Source organism: Mizuhopecten yessoensis, unplaced genomic scaffold, assembly GCF_002113885.1.
Source record: "Mizuhopecten yessoensis strain PY_sf001 unplaced genomic scaffold, ASM211388v2 scaffold481, whole genome shotgun sequence".
NCBI classification, from domain to species: Eukaryota; Metazoa; Mollusca; class Bivalvia; order Pectinida; family Pectinidae; genus Mizuhopecten; species Mizuhopecten yessoensis.
The window spans coordinates 491323-516860 of NW_018403568.1; the positions used below are offsets into that span (position 1 = coordinate 491323).

Genomic DNA, 25538 nt, shown 5'->3' on the forward strand with positions numbered 1-25538 from the left:
GTTCTCTGCAATGATGTAGATATTAGCCACATTACGTAAAACGTCTGCCATATGGTAAAATATAATGGCTAGTTACTAGTACATGTTTGTCTAAAGAATAAAAGTAAAGTAATCGAAGGAAAGATACCAATTTTATTTCTGATATTTTACTCTTTAAACTTCGTAAGTCAAGTGAATTTAGTACAATGTATTTTAATACAAAATTCACTTTTCTTCTCTTTTTTTTCTTCAAACACAATACATGTCTTATATTATTGGCTGTTGTATAATTGAAACATTATCATTGTTATAATGTGTGTATGTGTGTGTATAATGATGGAATATTTGACGTTTGATAATATAATATAAGAAGAAATAAATGAAGGACGCCTCGTACGTTACACCAAATGAGCCAGCGAACCAAAGCTGCTAGGTCAGGTTAACGCGGATGTGTTCAGGATTGAACACACCCAGCATGCTTGTTAGAATTTACGAGGATGATTTAAGGCTTTATTAGGCGATAGAACAATTATGTTCATATCATTTGCCAAATAGAAGTACTATTCAGCAGTAAGATACGTCTCTTCACCACTGAAGTGGAAGAATATATGTTAACATTAACTAATGTATTCTATTCTGGTGTATATTGATACAGCATTATTAAAAATAAATCAGGTAGTTGAAAACAAGGCAAGTTGGCATATGTTTACGTGTAAAACAATAATACTGACGTGATTGTTTTATATGAAGACTATGAATGGAAAGAAGTACAACAAGGGACAGACGGTGAAGTCATAGTTTACACGGAGTCATATCATCATGGGATATATTATTATATATGCGAGGGAACTTTGATTTTAACTTTTCTTTTACAGAAACAGGAAAAAGTAAACTTCTACTAAGCCAGGTTTTTCTATCAGATATGCACCACTGTACCTTAGCTAAATGCCAGTTACAAAACGGGGATGTCTATTGTGATAGAGTCTTGTCCATTGTGTTAGGTCTTTGGTAATCAACATATTTCCTAGATATAATGAGGCATCCCGGGTAACGAGTGGTGCAGGAAAGCTTGTTCTCTGTAACATCTGGTTTCGCCTCTGGTTTATTTGTGGGTTCATAATGTTGTATTTTGTTTTGATGTATCGTCACTTCCCCTTGTCTTCTTGATATTGTCCTTGTGTGTTGACATTGTGATCTGTTTTTATTTATTTTTAATTTTTCGAGCCAGTAAGTAAGAAAATATTATAAAAAAACCATAATGTTGTATATTGTGCTACGCTAACGGTGGCTTTATATGGTGATCTCAGATTGATATCTATGACTTTAATTGGAGACATATACATCATAGGAGACGCACATATAAGCCAGTGTATTGTTTATTATTGGGACCTGTATTGCTCATATCGTTGTATATTGCCATGACAGTATATTGTACGCGGACTTGCATTGCATTGTCTATATATCCAGGGTTTGAAGGGTATCGCATTCACCAATAATTTGACATCGTTTGATAGGGTACGCTTCCATATAAATTAGATTTATTATTATTGGTCTCATTTTGTTTCATATCTTCGATAAAGTAAATCAGACTTGTCATGTTTATTCTATATAGATAACAGGAATCGGTACAAATTTTACAACAAATCACTGTTCGTCAAATATAAGGATATCTTCCAATTCACGAAAGACATTATTTATGAATAACCAAATGTTTCCATGAGTTACCTCCATAGTGATTTATGTACTTGTTCTTTTTTTTTATTTGAAAGTTATTCCAAATGCGTTTTTGACATCGGAAACTAATGATTTTCTTTTTCCACTTGCATCTGGTGCTATACAGTTATTTATGTAAATATGCTGTAGTATTGTACAATCCACAGAGATTTTATCTTGCTGTTATACTAGATATATGTAATCTTATTGCAACAATACAATCTACAGAGATGTAATCTTGCTGCAATAGTGTGCTAATTAAATATGTTTTATCTTACTGTAGTACTGTAGTGCAGTCTAGAGATAATTAATCGTACTGAAATACTGCGAAATTTAGAGATTCTCTGTGTAAAATGTACAGTTAACAGAATTTTTATTCGTTCCGTCATACTGTACAATTTACAGGATTTTAACGATTCTGTAAAATTGTACAATTTACAAAGATTAAATCTTACTGTAATACTCTACAATCCACATGTATTAATCTTTTTGTAACAATATGCAAGTTACAGTGATTGAATCCTGCTTTAATATAGTACGATATACAGAGATTAAATTGTAATGTAATACTATACAATTTACAGGGATTTACAAATTTCCGTAATACTTTGCAAAGCTAGAAAAATTCAACCCAATTCTAATATTGTACAATCTACATGTATTTAACCTGTTCAATGTATAGAGATTTAGAGTTATTGTAAACAGTACAGTATATGGAGAGTTAGATTTATTGTAATGCTGTACAATTTATGGAGATCTAATATCACTAATACTGTACAAAATTACAACTCTACACTATATTTCTGTATTTCTAGTTTATTTAGAAGTTTTGGGTTATTATTCATATCGCATACATGTGTGTATATTGAGCTCAGGTCATATTGTACATGTAGTAGTGCAACTGATGATAATATTGTTTGTATTTTTATTTACTGTAGAGTAATTTTTGTTTTTAGTTTAAGTGTCACGGCCTTCTATTATCGAAAACAGAAGAAAAGGGAGGGAGATATAAATACCACAGCTTTATTTACGCATTGTATTATTTATGCATTGCACTGAACATGTTGTAATACAGATTCAATATTGGTACATACATCTTTCTAGGTAAACACTGATATTTTGTGTTTGTTACAACTAAGTTTCAGAAAAAAAATCTCTTCCCCCCCCCCCCCCCCCCCCCATCATTTTGTTACTTTGTTATAGTAGGATATAATGTTTTTCGTGTTATGTTTGAATATTTTCTTAAAATTTGGTGCTTATTTTAAAGAAATGAAAGGTAACGTAACATAATGTTTGTGTTATAATCATGGAAATTATAACTTTCTTTATCTGGCTCTGGCAGCCGAACTTTTCAAGAACTTTTATGGGAAAAAAGAACAAACATGTCCAAAATTTCAGTGTTTTAACATTGGTTTTGTCTGGATGTTTGCCTGGCGAAAAACAGATAAATTTCACATATCCTTCTGGCCCGGCGCGGTTTCTAATCTCGCCTCAATCTTTCCTATGAAATCATGCTTTCTTACCTTTGGACTTGGTATACGTAGCTCCTTATTTCCTGTTTGTACACCAATTACACTACCTTTGTACACCAATTACACTACCTTTGTACACCAATTACACTGCCTTTGTACACCAATTACACTATCTTGGTACACTCTTTAGTGTACCATTTTTAAAGAAACACATATTGCTTTGAAGGCTTTATTTTAAATATGACAATTTCATAATAATTTGCCTATGTGTAATGTCAATTTATTGTCATTGTTTATTATGTGATAAACAGGTAAAAAATGCAAAAAAGACCTGTCAATCAGTTTATTATTAATGCTATCGGAGGAAAGGAGAACATGAAAACTAAGAAAGAAATACAAATATTTATTTCTGAGTGGTGCCAGTATCGGTTGTTTTTAGTCAGTTGTGATTAGTTTAGTAGTTTTAGTAATACAACACAAAATGTACCAATCGTTACGGTTACAGTGTATCAATAGTTACGATTTATTTGATCAATTAACCGATATCCAGTCAGGACTAATTTTGCGTTATGCAAATCAAAACACTATGGAAGGACACCTGCACTTTCCTATGAATTGATACGTCACTGAAAGGTTATACTACGACCTGTTCTCCATAATGTATACATGTAAATAGGTATAGAACTCCTAAAATTGATTTTCAAATTAATAGGTTAAATAATTTCCATGGAAATCGCGCTTTTCTGGTACTCGGACTTTATCTTGAATGCATGTGATTTAATAAAAATTCTCCTGGATGATAAGGTGTGAATGAGCTGGTCTCCATTACTTTTCATTGACTACTTTAATATTGGTGGTGTATAATAAAACATTGAGCGGAATGTTGCGTTTCGTTATTCATTTTTAGCTCACCTGGTCCGAAGACGCAGCGTCCGTCGTCCATCCGTCCGTCAACTTTATTTAAAAACACTACTAGTCCTGAACGGCCCAGTAGATTTTGAATAAATTTGGCCCGAAGCATCCTTAGGCCAAGGGCTCTCAATTTTGTATAAATGGTGGTGATGGTGGGGCGGAACTAGTGGAAATAGCGGTAAAGGTGGGTGGGGGGGACGGGGGATAGAGGTAAACCTTTAATGTGAACATTTGAAATCCTTTTTCTACCGTAGGGATTAAGGGATTTTATCCTAATTTGGTCTGGAGCATCATTGGGCAAAGAGGACTCAATTTTGTATAGGTAAAACCTTTAAAATCCTTCTTCTACCATTAGGATTAGGGATTTTATCATAATTTTGTCTGGAGCATCATTGGGCCATGGAAACTCAATTTTTTATAAGCGAAGTGTGAGGCCCCTCTGGGTGCTGAGAGTTACAGGGCCCAATAGGGAAATTCTAGTTTAAATCTTACTCCTTGTGTACCATTTGAAGGATTTTATGTAATAATGATAATTTCCCATAGTTGCTTTATTATCCAGATGAGCGATACATGCCTTCTGGGCCTCTGATTTTTCATTGGACACGTTGGGGGAGCAATTTTCGCTATATGCTTATACAATGTATTGACTAATTGGGGACCCCGCGGGATCGGAAGTGCTTTGCATCTTGTGTCTAGGCAATAGCTAATAATAAGAAAAGTAATGTATCTGGTGCATCAATTACCATAATTTTCAATACTGTTCTACAGCTTTCCGTGTCTCTAAAGAATGACCATGTGTAATATTGAGCTAATGGGCCGTTAAGAATGTATCATTTTATACATTGTTTAAAGGCGTTTCATCCGGGCTGATGTCAGCGTAGGAAATGTAAGGAACCATATTTTTTCTTAAAAAATGGACTAAGTGATTCATTAATGGTGCATAATGGACACTAAAAACCATGGCCAGATTGAAATTGTTTCAAACAGTTTTTATCTGAAAACATACACTTTCTCTGAGAATATTTTTGTGTAGATGAACAGCCTTGAATATTGATACAACTTTAACCTGATAGGTTTACTGTACTGATTACCAGGTAGTGAGTATTGTCATTTGAAATGATAAATGTCACCATTCCGGACATTTGAAGCATTTCCTTATAGTTTTCTCGAAAAAAGTAATTACCTGGATACTCCAGAAGAACAGTATCAGTTGATTTACTTTTCATTATACAACACAACAACATAAAACAATAACATTAACGATATCAATACTGCATTTTACATACTTTAATAACAAATAACACTGAGTAAATAGTGTAACACTAAAGAAAAACCCGAGAGTGACAGTGAAAGATATTCTCCCGTAGTTTATTTCATGTCCCAATGTCGAAGGTGAAATCAATCATCAATATCAATCGATATGGGTACACCAGGTCATTAAATATATCACTAGATATAGATAAGATACTTGATAATATCAATATCAATAAATATGGTATAAATTTCATATGAACATCTGATAACAATAGAAAGTTACATCAAAGGTCAATATACAAATAACCAAAGCCCGTAGGTCAAATTGATCGTCACTATTGACCAATATGATACACCTACCAATTCTACATCTCATGGTCTACACCTCTAAACAGATATGGTCTAGTTGAGCATGTAGTAAATCACGATCTAAATACTATCGATAATGTGAGGCCCTGAGACGTTTTTGTGATCGGATCAAAGTATAAAGACTCCCAAGTGCACTATCAAATGAAATGTGAATTTTAAGATACTTATTAATTCCAAATTAAACTGAGTTCACTTTCGGACTGCGTCTATACTAGTACTATACTTACAATTAGAAATAAATACACAAAATCGACTTACTTTGTAAGGTACGATCACATTTGCAATTAGTACTTGGATAAGCCCAACGGAACAACCCTATTGCGAGTTATGTATATCATTGTAAAATTAGTTTAGAGTAAACACCGAAAACTGTGGAATAATACAGATATTCCACATTTTTAGATGTTTCTCATATATAAAACTTGGCATCATACAACTTGTGTGGAGAAAGAAAATATCAATCCCCGATTCCGAACTTTGAATGCTGATAAAATTTAAAGTCTACTGAAGGGTTTTGCATCCTAAGTCTGATTGGACTGTACGACTTTCCGAGGCGTGGGGAGATTATCGTTACAAAAGTCAGAACGTGAAGACCCTTTATTTATGCCTGCTGACGACTTTGATGTCAATTTAGAGAGGTTTATAACATGCACATGGAAACTGAATCAGAGTGTCGTGGAATTCATTGAAATTATCATTGGTATTCAATATTACCTTCGTGGGGAAAAAAGCGAAATATAAACCTTTATGATCATCCGGAGAAAATTTTGAAGGCTTGCGTAGGCTATTGACTTTTAAATAAAACTGTTACCCAGACAAAGAATTGTAATGAACATTGCAAATCATCTGTTATTTATTTTGAAGAATATGGTGAATTATGACATGTGGAATCCTAGATACAGACACAACCTAAGAGCTGCGTAACTTCTGCTCTGTACTGTAGGGTTTATGTTTGCCTTCAGAGAAAGACAGGAGCTTGGGGGCCGTAAGAGGGTACCTTAACTCTCAGCTGTACTATGTTAAGGTCCCATGTTTATTCAATTCACTTAGAAGATGTATCTTAAACCAATACAAAAGGACATCCTTGTCTTAACCCCCTAACAAACCCGTGCATATGTAAATCCAGCACAACCTCACAGATTCACAGTGACAATGTATGTTTGTCGTTATACAAGTTTTAAAGCGTTATTTCAGTACATTTGTATAACACAGATAAGGTCAATCCGGATTGATCGTAGCCAATCTCCGGACGGTAAAGAGGAAATGTAATGATACGTACTTATGTTAGATTTAGGTAATACTCCTGTCTTATTTTTTTTTAAATAAATGTACAACAATAACATGTAAAACACAGATTTCGTAACGTTTCAATTTCCTTATTTAAGAAAATGTAAAGTGTGAAGCAGTGTACTCACACGCCTTTAGGGCCCACATTACCAAATTGTTTACATACAGATGTTCCTGTCGATGTGCATTCTTAGCCACACTGTGAGAGGGACTGCTGTCACTAGACTGTATAAAGCAGGCGTATAAGGACCAACTTACTGTGAACAACAGGTCACCAATCTACTGCCATCAAACAAGGAAATGGAAAAAGAAGCAGGACAAATGTTAATTGTTCTGTTACAAACTATTCCAGAGTAAAAAGTACATGTAAATATTCCACAGCAATAAGTGAAATTACCAGAATTGCCTTAAAAAATATTTCGTGCAAGAACAATATATACCATCACAGTCTGTTTTAATTTTGGCTATATGTATAATATTTGAATTATCGGATTTCTTTTGCATATTCAAAACTTATTATTGGATAAGCTGACACCAATATTCGAGTATTGCGCACTCAAAATCAGAAGTGGACACTGCGCATATCGATTAACAGAGCTCAGTGACGCCATTCGAACTCAATATTGGTGACACTTGCAGAGAAATAAATAAATACGAACAAAGGAATAATTAGAAGAAGCCTAGTGCAAAGATACCGTACAAATAAAATAAAGCCATGCCAGAATGGTTAATGTGTCATCTGTGTCACCGACGGCAATATCAAGATAAATGAATACATATTAAATAAATCTACGCAAAACCCTAAACATATTTTTCGCAGGAAATATTATGTTTATGATATCCGAAAGCAATCCGGAATTCAAATCTTGCATAACCAATATTCTTGGAACCTTAAATAAATGTAAATCGATGTAACATCTATATATCGGATGAATAACTGCTGCCCAAAGTAACCAATTTGTATACAAACGTTTAATTAGTTACTGATCTACCATGTTGCAAGGCTCCTGTTTCATGATCGTTCCTCATCATATGTATTTTTTTCACATACGTAAGCATTATTGTCGGAAGACATAAATTAAAGAACGGTTGTGGGCAGGGTGAATGTACCTAAACCACAGGGGCACGTTACAAGTTTATGTGTGTTGTGACCCATATCAGTATAGCATATGTGTGTATTTCAGACATTTGTAACGTGCCCCTGTGCCTAAACCGTATAAAGTTAACTTTCACAAGGCCTATATAATATATAACATGGAAACCCCTATTACGCATATATATACATCACATCGCTATGACACATATCTAAAAATATAAATATCAAGGGAGACAACTCGCATTTGTTTACATCACGGTAATGCAGAATGTATCAGTAGCTTCCGGATTGATCGAAGTACTCATTTAAATACCCTGTCATTGTAATGGCGGATTGTGACTATTTATATAAAATCATTCTGATCGGAGACATCAACGTGGGAAAAACAAGTATAGTGAGGAGGTTCCGCGATGGTGCGTTTGATGACACGTACAGGACAACTATAGGGGTCGACTTCGCCATTAGGACACTAGACATTGACAACAAGCAAGTCAAGGTAATATGGTCGATCGACACATGTGTGTGTATGTGTGTGTTTGTATACACGACATAAGCATGCGTATTTCTATAAAGGGTCCTACACCGATTCACCCAAACCAGTTCTATCCTTTCAGATAGTGTCAACTATGTGTAATCAACATTCACTGATATATGTACATGTACATTACTGTATATTTCCAATGGTTATTACGTAATTGGTCATTAAAAATCAAGTAGGCCTGTACACGAGTTACATTCATTCACAAGATATCTTGACTGTGTAGTTAAAGACATGCTATACTACCCAAAGTACGTTTAGCTAATCCAGTTAAATTTTGTATATACGCTGCGCAAAACACTTTTAAAACGAAAGTACAAAATGGAGATATCAAAACACTATTTATATAAAAAGGCACCCTTCACTCAACTTTCAGTGATGCTTCCTGTTTGGAAAATAATAAACTTAAAAAAACGTATCAGCAATTCAGATGCTTTTAAAATAAGTAGACTGTCATTTGACAAGTCAATTATTTATATTTATTTTTTATAAAACTTTCATTAAACCATCACTTAAATGATTAACATTAAACTTTTAATAGACCGTCATGTGACTGTTACGAGTGTGCACGACATAAGACAGCCCAGTTTTGGGCTGTCATTAGAATATTTTGAGACTAGTGTTAAACTGTATGTTGTCAGACATCACTGGAATATTATCAGGGTTTGGTTTGGGAGGCTGAGATATGTTCGTGTTTGTCTCCTTGTGATAGCGCGGCACTGATGCCGACTTTATAGTGCTACATCACTGAAACATACTGCCGAAGACACACAGCAGGACACACCACCTGGTCACATTATACTGACGACGGGCAAACCAGTCGTCCCACTCATAAATTGCTGAGATTGTTAGTATACTGTTATATAATTGTAACTAGGCTGCTATGGGACTGTTATTACGTACACTGTTATATAATTGTAACTAGGCTGCTATGGGACTGTTATTAAGTACACTGTTATATAATTGTAACAAGGCTGCTATGGGACTGTTATTAAGTACACTGTTATATACTTGTAACTAGGCTGCTATGGGACTGTTATTACGTACACTGTTATATAATTGTAACTAGCTATAGGCTGCTATGGGACTGTTATTACGTACACTGTTATATAATTGTAACTAGGCTGCTATGGGACTGTTATTACGTACACTGTTATTGGATGACTATTGTTATCCTACTGTTATGTAATTATAAAACAGTAATCGTTATTATACTGCTATGTACTTATTATCATATTGTTATGTAATTTTTAATATACTTAAATGTGATCAATATATAAACTGTTATCTAATTATGTCCTACTGTTATGTAATTATAAAACAGTAATCGTTATATATACTTAAATGCAATTATTGTTATACTGGTATGTAATTAATGTTATACTGTTTTATAATTATTATTATACTGGTATGTAATTAATGTTATACTGTTTTATAATTATTATTATACTCTTATGTAATTGTGTCATAATGTTATGTACTCTTTATTACACTGTTATAGGATTGTTTATACTGTTGTAACTATTATGTTATTAGACTGATTTTTGATGGCTAAATATCAAAAGCAGAACAAAAAATATTTTGTAAAGATACGCCTTACCCTTGTATACATAGCATACTAGTATGCTGTCAGTTCTCAATAACATTGCTTAGTCAGGTAATGTTTACAATTATGTGACATATTCAATGTCTGGGTTAGAGGAAACAGTCCTGATGTTGCTATTCACATACTCATACAGCCACGTTGTTACTGGACGTGAAATTACTAGCTTCATAAGTGGACAAGAGCTGTCGATCAATACATACTTTTATAACCGCAGAAAGATCTCAAACAAATACAAATAATATAGGTTCTTACTATATATGTTCATACGAACGGTTATAATAAACGTTAATAAGTCACGATACTTGTGAATGATATATTCAGAATCTAATAAACAAGCAAAACTAGTCACGATCGGTTTTGTAAATCAAGGGCGAGCGATGTCATGCGTTTATAATGTTATTGACGCTACGTCATTGTCGGATATAATATGGGAAATTTTGGACGAATAAACCATAAAAAATAATATATGAATCTAATATTACTGTAACGTGACCTCTGAATTCAGGCAGTGACTGTCGAAACGTGCATCATGGCTTCACTGATTGATAAGTAGTCTGGAGTTTATAATTAGTTTGTAAAAAGAAGCAACAGGATAAAATTGCTCGCTGGTTTTCCGTCACAAATCTGTTTGACGTATAGACACGGAAACGAACATGAACATACTGATGACTTACCCAAGATGCACTTAAATGTAAAGAAACAAAACTCGTCTTATACGTCTGTCAATCCACACCATGCACTTCTTAGTATGGAGAACTAGAACCCCAACTTGCGGTTGCTTGTGGACAAAAGACAACAGTAAGATGTTGCGGTTCCGATACAATCAGAAATTAGCAGACGGACGATAACACGATGAGTAAATATAAAATTTGATCAACGGAAAGCATTTTAAATCAGTATCAGCTTTCTTCCCTATAGAAAGTAAGGTGCATTGTACAATACGTATGAAGTTTTACAAGCTGATGAAGAGATATTCTTTGCAGGAAAAAACATGTCCACGTGATTTAAAATCAAACCTATCCAGCACCATAACTTAGGGAAATGTTTTGTCTGGCTTTATTTCTTGTATTGGTTTGTTTGGAGTTTAAAGTTCTCAGCAAGGGTCAGTAGGACATAGAGAAAGTAGATAGGAAGGGAGGAAAGTAAACACGAAAGAAAGAAAACGAGAAAGATCCCTATCAGTTGTGATCTCTTCTACGTAGAATGACGAAGCTTTTGTGACGCATGTGTAAATCGGAATCATGACTTGCCATAAACCACTGAATTGTCCTTCTGTATCGCTACATATGTAGCGCACCAATCGAAATGTTTTGGTGGGTATATCACTGGTGTTAATAGGAACTAATATATCATGATAACTGAGCATTCCTGCTCAGATTGGAGAGTTGCTGCTGCTGCTGCTACCGCTTACCTTACTGTTCACATGGTAGCAAACACACGAAACTTTACAATATATTTATCAAAAGATGGGATCGCCAGCTTTAAAAGTGGCAAGTTTAGCCATCAATTAACATGTTATGCTATTGGCATGCATCGCCTTCCTTCCCTATGGTAGGTCGGCAACAGCACACATTCAGATGTCGTGGTTATGTGATACTATAAAACACCCCAATGCATCCTTAAAGATAAAAACAGATAGTACAGAAGTGTTAAGAATACCATAATTTGATCTCAAAATCATTACACTAGGTCACAAAATAATACTGAAATATCTCACTTAGATACACTTGGAAACGAAGTGAAGGAATAATAAACAAGATATTCCTAACGAGTAAGGGTCTTCTGCTTCATCAACGATACCCGTCATGCAAATCTAAGTCGAATTCAAGTAGTGTCACTTTCTCAAGAAAAACGATTGCAGTGTAATCGAATTGGCACTTTAGAACGAATCAAAGTATGATAATCGTACACGGCTGGAACAATTCCACAAAAGGTAATACCAATAAATGATATATCAACTCAATAACATGTTTTTAGGTTACCTGAGAAAGAGGCATATCAGCCCTGACTGACCCCCCCGCCCCCGGGGCTGATGGGTGGGGCCAAACAGGGTCGAATTGACTGAAATTTCAAAAATCCTCTTCTCAAGACACAGATATGGTAGAATCAAAAACTCTTCATAGATGGAAGGGTCTTAAGGTGCTTTACCAAAATTGTGAATTTCATGACCCGGGGGTCTCACGTTCCCCCCTGGGAAGGGGGTACACTTTACTATAGTTTATATAGGGAAATCACATTTTGGACCAACATTTGTTTAATTGCCTTTGGAAGTAATTCAATTTGGGTTAGCATTATCAGTATTGGATTGTATGCACACATCAGCCCTGACTGACCCCCAGGGGCCTGAGGGGCGGGGCCAAAAAGGGTTGAATTGACTAAAATTTCAAAAATCTTCTTCTCAAGACCCAGATATGGTAGAATCAAATACTCTTCATAGATGGAAGGGTCTTAATGTGCTCTACCAAAATTGTGAGTTTTATGACCCTAGGGTCTCACGTTTACCCCTGGGGAAGGAGGAGGGGCAACATTTGTTATGGTTTATAATGGCAAATGATACTTTGAATATTACATGTTGATAACTTGATTGGAATTATAAACCTAAGTTGACAGTTTGATACTTTGAAAAATTTGAGCCATCCCTACCCCCAAGGGCTGTAGGGTGGGGCCAATTGGAGTCTGTGTGCTAAAAATTTCTTTATTTTCCTTGTTTAGAATCAGAGGTGCTAGTTTCAAATACTTTTCAGTCTTAAATCTGCATGCTAGATATTGAATAAGGTGGCTTAATTGTTTTTTTGTCACTTTGAATAATACTTCTGTTCATGTTAAAAACAAAAACCAACTCTCTGTATAAATATATCAGGTGACCGTTAAGGCCCATGGGCCTCTTGTTTAATATCATTTTCTATTGTTTTGTGCGTACATAGGATTTCATATGATTTTATTATTATACCACGATATAGGGCCCATACCTTGCTATGATATACCACTATTAGGGGATTTAATGTCTTTATGGTTCATCTTTAAACAAGAGGACACTGCACTTGCTTGTTAACTGAACTCATAATTACCGCTGCAGGAATTCGCAAAATCAATTACCGTTGGAACACCGTGTCCATAGAATGAGCAGTAGTGTGGCTTCGATGACATTTAAAACTGCCGTATAACTTAATTACACGTCTATTCTTCGACGACTGTTTCCAACGATTGATGCTGTTGTGAGGTTTCTTCGAAATTTGTCGTTAAACGAAAGTATCAACCACCCCGATGGACCTAAGCTGCACCTCTCATGAAAATAAGAATAAAGAAACATTCATGGAAACAGTGATAGTCAAATAAAGGGCATTAATCACCATCGCGATCTGTTAATTTCCATTTCTTCATCTTATGCATTTTAAATCAGTTAAGCTTTCAGTAAAAATATAACCAATCTACGCTTTCCAACGACGAAACCGTGTTAGCGAGGTAGTACTAAAACCATGTACATGTATGCAAATCCTACATATATACTAGCGGAAAAAAAGAAACTGTGCATGCCTAAAATGTGTGATAAAAATAAATGTGTATGACGTAGAACAACAAGGTTTTCAGGGACAATTTGTTTGTTATTTATCAACAGTTGCATTCCATTTTCCATGTTATGGAATCAATAAGTTCCGCTCAGGAGTGACGTTAACACAGCAGGGGTCAATATTGAGTTCACAAAGTTAATACTTTGTATGTCCACCGTTTGCCCGAATGCAAGTCTGGCAACGTCAACGCATGGAGCCTATCAGACGGTTTAAGAATGCTTGTGGGATGGCATTCCAAATTTGTACCAACGCTGCAGGCTAATCAGCTAACGTCACTTCTTGATTAGGCAATGTCCGTAATCTGCGCTTCATTTCATCCCAGACGTGTTCAATGGGCGACAGATCGGGGATACAGCAGGCCAGGGCAACACCTCAATGTTCTGCTGGGCCAGAAAGTCCATAGCGACACAAGCTGTGTGTGGCCTGGCGTTGTCCTGCTGTAGCGTAATGTGACGTTGCTGCCCTTGCACGAATGGAACGACGTGGGTCCGGTAATCTCGTCACGGTAACGTAGCGCGTTCAAATTTCCGTTAACAACCACCAGAGGCGTTCTCCCGTTGGCTGTGATGCCGCCCCAAATCATAACGCTGCCTCCGCCGAAAAAACGTCGTTGTTCCACACACGCGTCACGGAAACTTTCTCCAAAGCAACGATACACTCTGGAACGGCCGTCACTACTATCCAGGTGGACTCGCGACTCGTCCGTGAACAAAATGCCTGCCCAATCCCGTTGAGTAAATCGCAGATGCCTTCTGCACCAGTCCAGACGTGCTACACGATGACGTGGCAGAAGAACTGGACGGCAGGACGTCGCGTACGAATAGCTAGTTCACGCAATCATTTCCGTATAGATCTCGGGCTTATTGGTAGCAACCCAGGGATTGTCCGTGCAGTCAAACTTGCCGTTTGGAAGCGATTTCTCAAATGGACAAGTCGAATATGGTTGTCCTGTTGACGTTATGTCACACTTGGACGTCCCACACGAGGTCGATCGCCGACGTGGCCAAACTGTTGATGACGTCTCCACAAATCCCGGATTGTGTTTCGATGGACATGAAAACGTGTAGAGACAACGGCTTGGCCCATACCAGCTTGAAGCATAACAATAATCCGGAGGCGGTCATTTTCATTCATCCTCGGCATAGCATTTATCAAAAATTAAAACGTTATAATGCTGTTTTTACTGTTCACTGGCCTCTACAGAGTGACCCAATAGTTGAAAAATAAACTTTCATTGTTGAATTGGATGGCTGGACGAGAAAAACTTGCAAACTGGTCAACGCCTATAGAGAGCAAACTGCACGGGAAAGACTGTCAATGACACACGGATAGTGTGTATGTGTCATACTCGGTCATGTGTGTGAATTTTCATGTATATACAGTTGGTAATACATGTTCTTTGAGAATTCTCCGCATGCACAGTTTCTTTTTCCCGCTAGTATAGTATCACATTCGGTTACTAACCGACAACAGGTATCGTCAGTTAAAATAATCTTGTGTTCGCCTGCACTGCTTAGGGATATGATAGTGGCCATGACATTTCAATGAGATGGTAGTTTAATGAGACCTATACTATGTTTGTTTCCCAACCAGCTCCAGATTTGGGACACTTCCGGCCAGGAAAGGTTTAGATCGATCACGACAAGTTACTTCCGAAATGCCCACGGGATTGTGCTTGTTTACGACATCACGAACCGAACGTCCCTGGAGGTAGCTGAACGTTGGCTTATGGACGTGAATAGGTTGTGTGGCGATTCTCCTGTTAACTTACTTGTCGGTAAGTATCGCCCTCATCATAAAAAATATATATCAATAAAAAAAACATGTTTTAAATCATTCACAAGATAAGCACCATGTAAGTCAGACACCATATATATCAAACACCACGTACATCAGTACGATAATGCTTAGGCGCTATTCTGTTTTACAGGCAGGTCAAACGCATGGGACTCCAAAACATCAAGGAAATCTTAAACGTATAATATTAACTCTTATGCGTCAGGGAATGTCTGTTCCTTATGTGTCACGTTTTTTACGCACTTTTTTTTTACGTGGAAATAAATAAGACAATTGTCGCTGAAACGCCTCTGGATTCCCATATTAGATTTTCGTTGACCATAGCAAAATTAAGACGTGGATAGAAAAGTACATGCAGCACGTATTTATGTTGATGCAAAGTTATATATTTTTGGAACTTAAAAATGACATAAATATTCAAATTGGTTAAACATTTCTGATATCTTACAAATGTAGATATATTTTTTACTGAGCCATTTTTTTAAAAAAAATCTTCAACTTAAACTTTTAGCTCACTTAGCCTCAAGGGTCAAGTTACTTATGTTCCTTATAAGACGGTGCGTCGTCTGGGGTATCTCGGCTTTCTGTCCGTCTTGTCGATCTTAACTACATCTCGATATTTTTTTTATCGACTGAAAACAAAAACGGAAACAAACAAAATCCTTTAAACAACTTCTGACCTTCTGATTAATGAAGAGGCCTAGGGTGATGCTATATGGTCACTTGCTTTTTAATTTTAATTACATGATAACTGGTGATGTAAGGTAAGCGAGATTCTTCTTATTCAGCTTCATAACTTTATATTAATCTACCTTTTGCCAAAAACGGTTACGTTAGTAACTAACGCCGTTCCAAACATGATCACATTAATTTTTCCTGCTTTCTTTTTAGTTTAGTATTAAATGTTTCCCTTGTCTATAAAGTTTATATGTCGGGGTCGATTTCATACATGAGCCTATTCTAAGTGTCTTGATGGATCCGAACGTTGCATTTTTAGACAGGATTTTCCACTTAAAAGGATTCAATTAATTTTAGATAACTCATATTATTGCCTTGGTGTTGTATTGATTTTTAATTCGAATTGGCACTTCTGTATTCTCTCGGTTTTTTATACGGTACGGTCGTCAGCCTGGCCTGATTCTAGCCTTGATGAGATATCGATGTCTATTGGGCTTAATGACATATTTATTGTGTCGTAGACCTTCAAATCGTAGATTAGATGACATATATCATGGCGAGTGTCGATTTATGTGAAGGAATCCTTCGAAACACATTATTTTGTCTCCGTGTTTTTGTATTTTGTTCATGACGATTTTTGTTTTGTTTAATTTCGCTTCCACATGTACGTTTGTGGGTGTTCTGAGTGTCTTTATGGTTTGTTTGATGTCCCCTGGCTAACGTTTGTGGATGTTCCGAGTGTCTTTATGGTTTGTTTCATGTCCCCTGGCTAACGTTTGTAGGTGTTCCGAGTGTCTTTATTGTTTGATGTCCCCTGGCTAACGTTTGTAGGTGTTCCGAGTGTCTTTATGGTTTGTTTGATTGCCCCTGGCTAACGTTTGTGGGTGTTCCGAGTGTCTTTATGGTTTGTTTGATGTCCCCTGGCTATCGTTTATGGGTGTTCCGAGTGTCTTTATGGTTTGATTGATTGCCCCTGGCTAACGTTTGTGGGTGTTCCGAGTGTCTGTATGGTTTGTTCGATGTCCCCTGGCTAACGTTTGTGGGTGTTCCGAGTGTCTGTATGGTTTGTTTGATGTCCCCTGGCTAACGTTTGTAAGTGTTCCGAGTGTCTTTATTGTTTGATGTCCGATGGGTAACGTTTGTTGTCGTTTTGCAACTAATGTAAATGTAATTTTGCTTTAATGCAGGAACGCATGAAGGTAATCAAAGATGTAAGACGTAATGATTGCTAATTGTATTCATTTTATTTTTATCCCACCATCATCTGATGTTGACCAATTCAAATCGCCTTTCGTCTGTAATCCGTCTCCGTCCGGCCTTTAACATTTCTTGTTATCGCTATTGTTTTCAAATTTAACGTGTTGTTTCCGCCTAGTAATACGTTGTGCATGTTATATCTTGACACTAATTGGAAACCTGAGATTGCCGTCGGGAAGCCTTCTTTAATTTTGACAGGTTAACTTGGTCATCATCACTTCTCAGAAAGCCACCAGGCAGCCATATTGGATCTTAACAGTTTTGAGTGTGGTACATAAGACGTTGCCAATAAGTAGATTGCCTTGTCCTTAGTTGTCTATGTATACTATTCAAACTGATAGGAATAAGACGGCTGCGTGTATTTTGACAGCTTCTATCATTATTGTACTGGATGGGATATTTTGAAGTTCCTACCTAGGCTCCTCAGGACTTGTTTACCAGTTATGCAATTTACTTTCAACTGCATTTGCAAACATGGACTCTGGGAAGTTATCTTGAAGATTTAGGTTGTAATAAGTTTTTTTCAAAAGGTAAATTATATCCACCATTTAACTTTCTTGAACTCTTTAAGTTGGTTCTTCATGTTTCCTGTTTTTACATATGTGCTAGTATGACCTTCGAACTGCTCGATGAGAATCCAAAATTTCTCTTGGTCTTTTGAAACATTAATTATCATATATACCAGTAAAAACAACCTCACTGTATGATGCAGTAAAATTTATTTTTGGCATAAGCGTCTTTTTTCTCTCCATTTTTGACAGTGCAATCACGTGTTTGTATTACGTTCATCTTTGAAAGGGAAATGCCAAACGCAGCATGCTGTATGAAGTTTCCTTTAGATAATTGCCACAAGTTGAATGACTCAGACGCTGATCAAAGAAAAGAGGAAAAAAGTTCAAACTAACAATGAACCAAATATGATTTTATCATATTGAACTCCAATATCACTCTGAGATATATTGTAAAGTAATGAGTTTTAAATAGCATTATGTATAACGATGATTCTGTCGACTAACTGTACATGCTCTTAGTATTGTTTTTGTTTATTGTAGGAAACAAATCAGACCTAATTGACAGAAGACAGGTAACGATACAGGAGGCCAAAACATTTGCTGCGAACCATGGAATGATAGGACCAATAGAGACAAGTGCTAAATCTGCCGCCAATATTGACCAAGCGTTTTACAGCTTAGCACAGGTACGTTAATACGTAGACATTTAGCCTGTGCAGCTACACAACCGTAATCGCAGGATGGCAGCATGTTTAAAACTATCGCCATCTTAACTTAATTTGTTATGAATGTGGGATAATGATATTCATTCGCACAAAAGTGAAACAAATGACAGACGTGTAGAAAATTCGTACATGTATTTTTTTTTTTTATTTCAAATGTAATTGACATTTTCAGCATGCAAAAAAATGTGGGATATTTTCACTTTCTATATCAACATATATTTTTAGATAAATTATTTTCATGTTCATATCATTCATATTCAATTTTACTTTATTGGTTCACGTGTGATACACGTAGCATACGTTTACAATTTACAGCTTTTATACTGTAAAGTTTGTACACCCCACTTTCTGTCGCTTCATGAACTTTTCCCTTCCGTTTCTGGTTTCTATCAATGTCGCGTTTAAAGCTTAGTGTAGTCTTGTGTTTTGGCAAAATGGTATACAGGCTTTATTGTTTAATATCAGAATCATTAAAGAATGACCGACGCATAGCTATAACAGTTAAGACTCGGATGAATTTTACATATGATTAATGAATTTTTGATATAATAACACTTTACCACTTAAATTGCAGGAACTCGTTCAGTGCAATGGGGCATCTTCCCACCTGACGTATAACCAGGAGGACAGTATATTGTTACACCAGACATCTCCCCAGCCCGTTACGTGGTGGTCATGTTGTGGTTACACGTGACATATCTGACCCTGGGTCTCGATGTTAACTTTGGAACAGATCGTTATAGATATTAATGTTTTGCCAGAAGGTGCCGATCATATTTCAGACATACAAAGATGGTGGTTGAAAGGAACTGCGTATTACAAAAATTGAACATAACATTAACAAAATTGATGTGTATAGTATATCAATATGTATCAATAATCTTGCGGTATCTAAATGGCATATAATTAGTATGTATCCATTAGGTTGTTTATGCGTATATGATGGATCTTGAGATATCCCAGTTTTACGACGGATATTAACGAAAACAGTGAAATATTTGCATCACAGCATACCTATATGTCATTCTGTGACCATCATGTTCTGATGTCGTAGTTTTCCTGTGACGTAGTACATGTATATATCAATTGTCCCTTTTTTAACAACAATAACATCTGTGTATGATATTGGTCCTGATCGTCCGTGACGACGTCCGGATTCTTCCGACGCCTTTGTAGCATACAATGTCCAGATAAAGTGTTACACAGATCTTGTATCAAACAGTCTTGGTAGCTGCTATGGTGCATGTGCTGTAAAATTAAAATGAAGTACAAACCCGTACACGTTAGCTGTTCCACTTTTAGCCTATGGTCTGCGTAGCATTTCGTTGCGTGTCACTTGCGTAGCAATTCCATAGCATTTCCGTAGCGTTTCCGTAGCATATGTGTGTACAATGTTCCATTCAAAAAGTGTTTGTGAAACGCTCGGTTGTAAAGTTTATGGAAGATTTATTTGTCGAAACGAATTGTTGATCATTATAAAGCGCATTACGTGACAATTATTCCAATCATCATAAAAGTCTGAAGACGAAAACAAAAATGCCAATTTGTAAATATGTTATTGTGAATTTACATGTACATGAACATACACAACTCTCCTCCCACGGGCCTACTGTGTGTTCCCCATACCAGGTTATATAAATAGCAGACAAACAGCTGGCCATGTGGTAATGACCTTACCCTGGTTAGGGTAAAATAACTGAAGGTGTTACACGAATAAAGTCTCAGTGGCCGTTATAAAAGTTGTTAAGGCAACATGACCACCCGCTGACATATTTTCTCTATTCCTTAATTATAGATACTCATAAACTTGAAATTTGAGGAAAATGACATTTACTCCCCTTCACATAAATAACGTTATCATGCGGAACTAGAGAAACTGTGAACAGCTTCACATAAATATAAGTATAAAATATGTATAACAAAATACTGTTTATCTATAAATGAAATTAAATGAGTAGGTCTATAAAACCTGGTATTATAAATGTTATACCTCCAATGTATGTGCAGTATTTGAATGTGGTTATGATTTAACAAGTTATCGGCGTCCAAATTCCTACGAACAAACTGGATATGTATGGAAAAGTTTACGACGATAGAAACAAAATGTCATAGAGGTACTACATCCGTAACACAGAAGTCTGAAATTCTATATATTTGTTTCTATTATTAGGCCTTTAAGTTATTATGTTTCTTGTTAAGAAAACCTTACCAGTATACTTAATGTCAATATTGATTAGTCATTCATTTGGTTAGCAGGTGGAAATACTTCTGACCATAACTTATTATTTTATGTGTCGCGTTAATTTGATAGCGTCCGTCAAGTCTTTTGTCATGAAAATATTACCAATATATGATTGACCTTTATCTTTGTAAATCACGAGACATTTCTGTTTGTATGGCAGTCATTCCATTATCCAAACAAAATGGCAAGATTTAATACATTAGTATGGGCCTCCTAGTAGCTTACATTTCACTGACGTTTCTTCCAAGTCATTGTGGGTATATTCGTTTCGTTTTAGATGTTTTTTATGCTTCCGCTTTTTATGTTAACCCGTTCTTGTCACCACAAACGAATGGACCGTGTGTACATGTGTAGCACTTGCGTACCGTTTGCGTAGTACTTGTGTAGCATTTCCGTAGCGTTTGCGTCCAAGGTGGAACAGCGAACGTGTACGGGTCTATAGCAATATTGGAAAAACAGGCGCCGTGATAATCACTGTCTTACTGCAGAACAATATGTCCCCAGTGCACTTAAGTACCTGTGCAGTTTTTACTTTGGCGGAATAGAAACAATACAAAATGTATTAAGCACCTGATAAGATAGCTCTGACAAAATACACATATCGTATTTATTGTATTGGTTTATTAAATTAGCAGTGTGTTCTCAAAAACCGGTTAATAAAACATTGCTTAACATATTGCAGGTAGTTTCAGCTGTATTTATTTAGTTAAATTGGAACATGTACAATTGTTTAGGGCATGTCCTGTGTAAAAACACAGTCACTATCTACACAGTCTTGCTAATATAAAATGCATGGTTAATAGGATGAACATTGAGTGATAAGATCATATGTAGCGAAAGAGGAAAGGATAACTCTCCCTATTAAGGATAGACTACCCGTACTTCTTTCTGTATTAGCCCACCACAACCTCACTTGATTGAAATCATTCCATAAAGGTCTTTGGAAATTTATATATATATATACATTTCTCTTATTTTTCACTTTCTGGTTAGCTATTTTGTGTAGGTAGGTGCTTCTCTGTTGTTTTATTATCCATGTACGGTAGTAAAATAGCACATGAAGCGTTGTTTAAGCTTCTGATAATTAAGACTGTTCACCAACAGGTGTAAATACCTATTGTTGTTGTTCTGTTTCTTCTTCTTCTTATTTTTCCTATTTTTAAAAGTGTTTTACCTGTTTTGAAATTCTTTTTGTAGTCGATAGTAAATGGCCATCGAATCAATTTGATATATTTATTGTTTCTGAAACATTTCCCGTTAACGTCATATGACGTGTTCATTATTGCCTGAACTTTTTGAAAATCCGTCAATATTTTTACAAACTTCAACGATCCTTCTTCTTCAATTCTGCCATTGCAATATTAACCACAATTGGTACATGTATTCCTCTGGGGGCCCTTACGAACTTTGGATATAGTTTAGAGTTATGCAAGGGCAAACTTTTTCTTTCATATTGTTGTAGCAAAAAATGTCAACATCTGGTTTTCGGTAAGGGTCAAAGTTCAAATGCACTATATTGAGTAACAAATTTTTAAAAACTTCTTGAGTTCCACGAGATCTAGAGTCTTGATATTTAATATGTAAGATGCTGAGATTATCAGCTATTGGTTTTGAACTAATGGTTGAACTTAATCAACTATCAAAGTCACAAAGGTCGATAGATTCACTTTATATTCAGGTATGATGTGGACAACACCAATGCGCATATTTTTGGCAGAAAAGATTTTGAGTTGACCAGGTCAAGTTTTGAGTTATTAAGGGGTCAAATTGTACTATTTCAAGGTAACGACTTCAAAAAACTTCTTCTAAAGTTCTACAAGGTTAAGAGTCCTAGTATTTGAAACGTAACATGGTCAGGTAATTGGCTATCGAGTTTATAAAAATGATTAACCTTGACTTTCAAGGTCACAGAGGTCATATATGTAAAAATATTGAAACCATCTTGTCTGAATAACCAATAATCCCACGGTAACGATGTTTGGCAAGAAGCATGCTTGAATGATAGGCTTAAAAGTGTGTGCAAATAAACACCGTTTTCATTTTTGTGCGATTTTGCCATTTTCTCAGTCATCTCAGTACTTTAATTTATGTTTAGACACACAAAAAAAGCAGATTATATTGAACAATCCTTTTCCTTGTTACCAAGAAGCAAAGAGTAATACTTTTGAGGCAGACTCATAGTGGAGAGAAGGGTTGTAGGTCATAGGGGTCGAAAGTGTTTTCTTATTATGAAGGCTTTTCACCATCAGATTCGTGAATCTTTTGATTGGTAGCAGATATGTCTAAAGTCTTTCATGTATATTGTAGGCCATGGTTTAAAGATGTTAGTGCGACATTTTCAAGTACGACAAAATTCTAATATGGCTGCCATGACGTCATATGTCAAAATCTTAAAACCGCCATAACTGAAAAAAACGTTTATTATGCATATTTTATGACTGCTATCATTTGCAAATATTGCTTGGGGCTACCCTTTTCTCATAAAATGTTGTTAGAAAAAATGTCAAATCAAAATTCTCCTTATCGGGTCAAAGCCTATCAACTTTATCATTTTTTTTTTTTTTTTTTTTTTTTTTTTTTTTTTTNGTCTATTCCAATGCATAAGCTTAGCAACAATTGGTCAATGTATTACTCTGGAGAGCCTGACGAACTTATGTTTCTTTTTGGAATGATTACAGATTCAAGATGGCAGCCACGGGCTCCGATTTGTTAATAGCTTATACCAATATATTTCGTTAACAAATTTAAGCACATAATTGATCTTTCAATATGATATTGTGATAAGCAAGAGCAAACTTTTTCTATCATATTGTTTTAACAAAAACTGTCCAATATCGGTTTGAGGTTTGGGGTCAAGGTTTAAAGCTGTTTTGTGTAAAAACATTCTAGGAACTTCTTCTCTAATTCTGCCAGTACAATAATAATCAAAATTAGTACCTGCATTCCTCTGGTGGTCCTAACGAACTAATGTTAATTTTTGGAGTTATTGATATTCAAACATGACTGCCACGAGCTCTGATTGGTTAACCGCCTATACCAATATATTTCGTTAACAATATCAAGCAAACAGTTGATCTTATAGAGATATACAAGGGCAAACGTTCTCTCATATTATTTTAGCAAAAAATGTCAACTTCCGGTTTTCGGTATTGGGCCAAAGTTCAAATGTGCTGTTTTGGGTAAAAACATTAACGGATCTTCTCCAATTCTGCCAGTGCAATATTAAGCAAAATCAGTACATGCATTACTCTGGTTGCCTTTACGAACTTATGTTAGTATTTGGAGCAATTAAAATACCAACATGGCCGCCACGAGCTCTGATTGGTTAACAGCCTATACTAATATATGTCATTAACGATTTGAGGCACAAAACTGATCTTTGGATATGATGAATAAATAAGCCAGGGGAAACTTTTTCTTACATATTGTTTACTAAAAATGTCAACTTTCAGTTTTTTATATAGGGGTAAAAGTTTAGACATGTTACATTATGTACTTCTCCAATTCTACCAAGCAAATACTAACCAAAATAATACAACTATTCCTCTGCCGCTCCTTAAATTATGGCCAGCACGAGCTCAGTTTAGGTCATCATATTCAATGTATTATGATATATGGGTCAACGTTTACTATGAATCCATAGTACAATGTGCAGTCTCTTTGTATTCTATATTTAAACTTCTGCGAAAAGCTCGTCAAATTGTTATCAACAAGTTCTAGTTTATAATTAATTTTACAACCGCTGCTTATGAAAGATGCACGTGTCCCGTGCGGAACAACCATATCGGATACATGAAACCGGCATGGTATATTTCACTCAGTGACGGGTAAATTTATGATGTTACAATCAGGTGACTGTGTTTATTATGACATCACATTTGAAAACGCGTCATACGTCGTTCGATGGACTGAAAATTTAACTGTCGCAAGTGACATCACCTCAAGAACAAACAAAACATTTGAATACGTTTGGCTTGAAAGTGTTGCATGGATCTTAAAAAAAATGAGATGCACCTGACTTTTCCTGCTCTTTCGAAATATTGCCTTAGGTTGTGAAAGCAATATCTATAATGATTGCAATATTTATTGTAGTGTTATGCATTTTGTTTTTTTATGTCCTGTTTACCAACATTTCGGTTAAGGATTAGGAAAAAAACAGTGGTGCAGAATTCGTTTTCAGATCCTCGGCAAAGCCTCGGTTTGAACCAAAATTCTACACCATCGGGTAGAATATCTATACCATACGCACCTATATAATGACTAAATCTATTATCTTCGTATCCTGTGGTGCCAATTTAGGATGTCATTATAACGGAACAGACAACATTATATTACAGTAAATTATGTTCTGCATATCATGACTAGATATCTCGTAACCATCATTTTGTATCTAGTTACTGGGAATGTATTGATTTCTGAGCAATTGCGGAACAGAAAATAGTATCATTTAATTTCTGATTAAGACGCCCGTGAAGAACACAGCGACATCGCTGCACTAAAAATCGAATTAAACCTGAGGTTTTATACCTAAG

General features: G+C 35.8%; 1 protein-coding gene across 1 annotated transcript; it reads left to right on the forward strand.

Annotated features, from left to right (window-relative positions):
• The first annotated feature begins 8314 nt into the window (after positions 1-8314).
• Positions 8315-23049, forward strand: LOC110449906 (ras-related protein Rab-19-like). The gene is made up of 4 exons (XM_021497065.1): positions 8315-8578; positions 15389-15572; positions 18580-18725; positions 19339-23049. The coding sequence occupies exons 1-4, from the start codon at positions 8408-8410 to the stop codon at positions 19456-19458; spliced, it is 621 nt and encodes a 206-aa protein (XP_021352740.1). The 5' UTR covers positions 8315-8407; the 3' UTR covers positions 19459-23049.
• The last annotated feature ends 2489 nt before the right edge of the window (positions 23050-25538 follow it).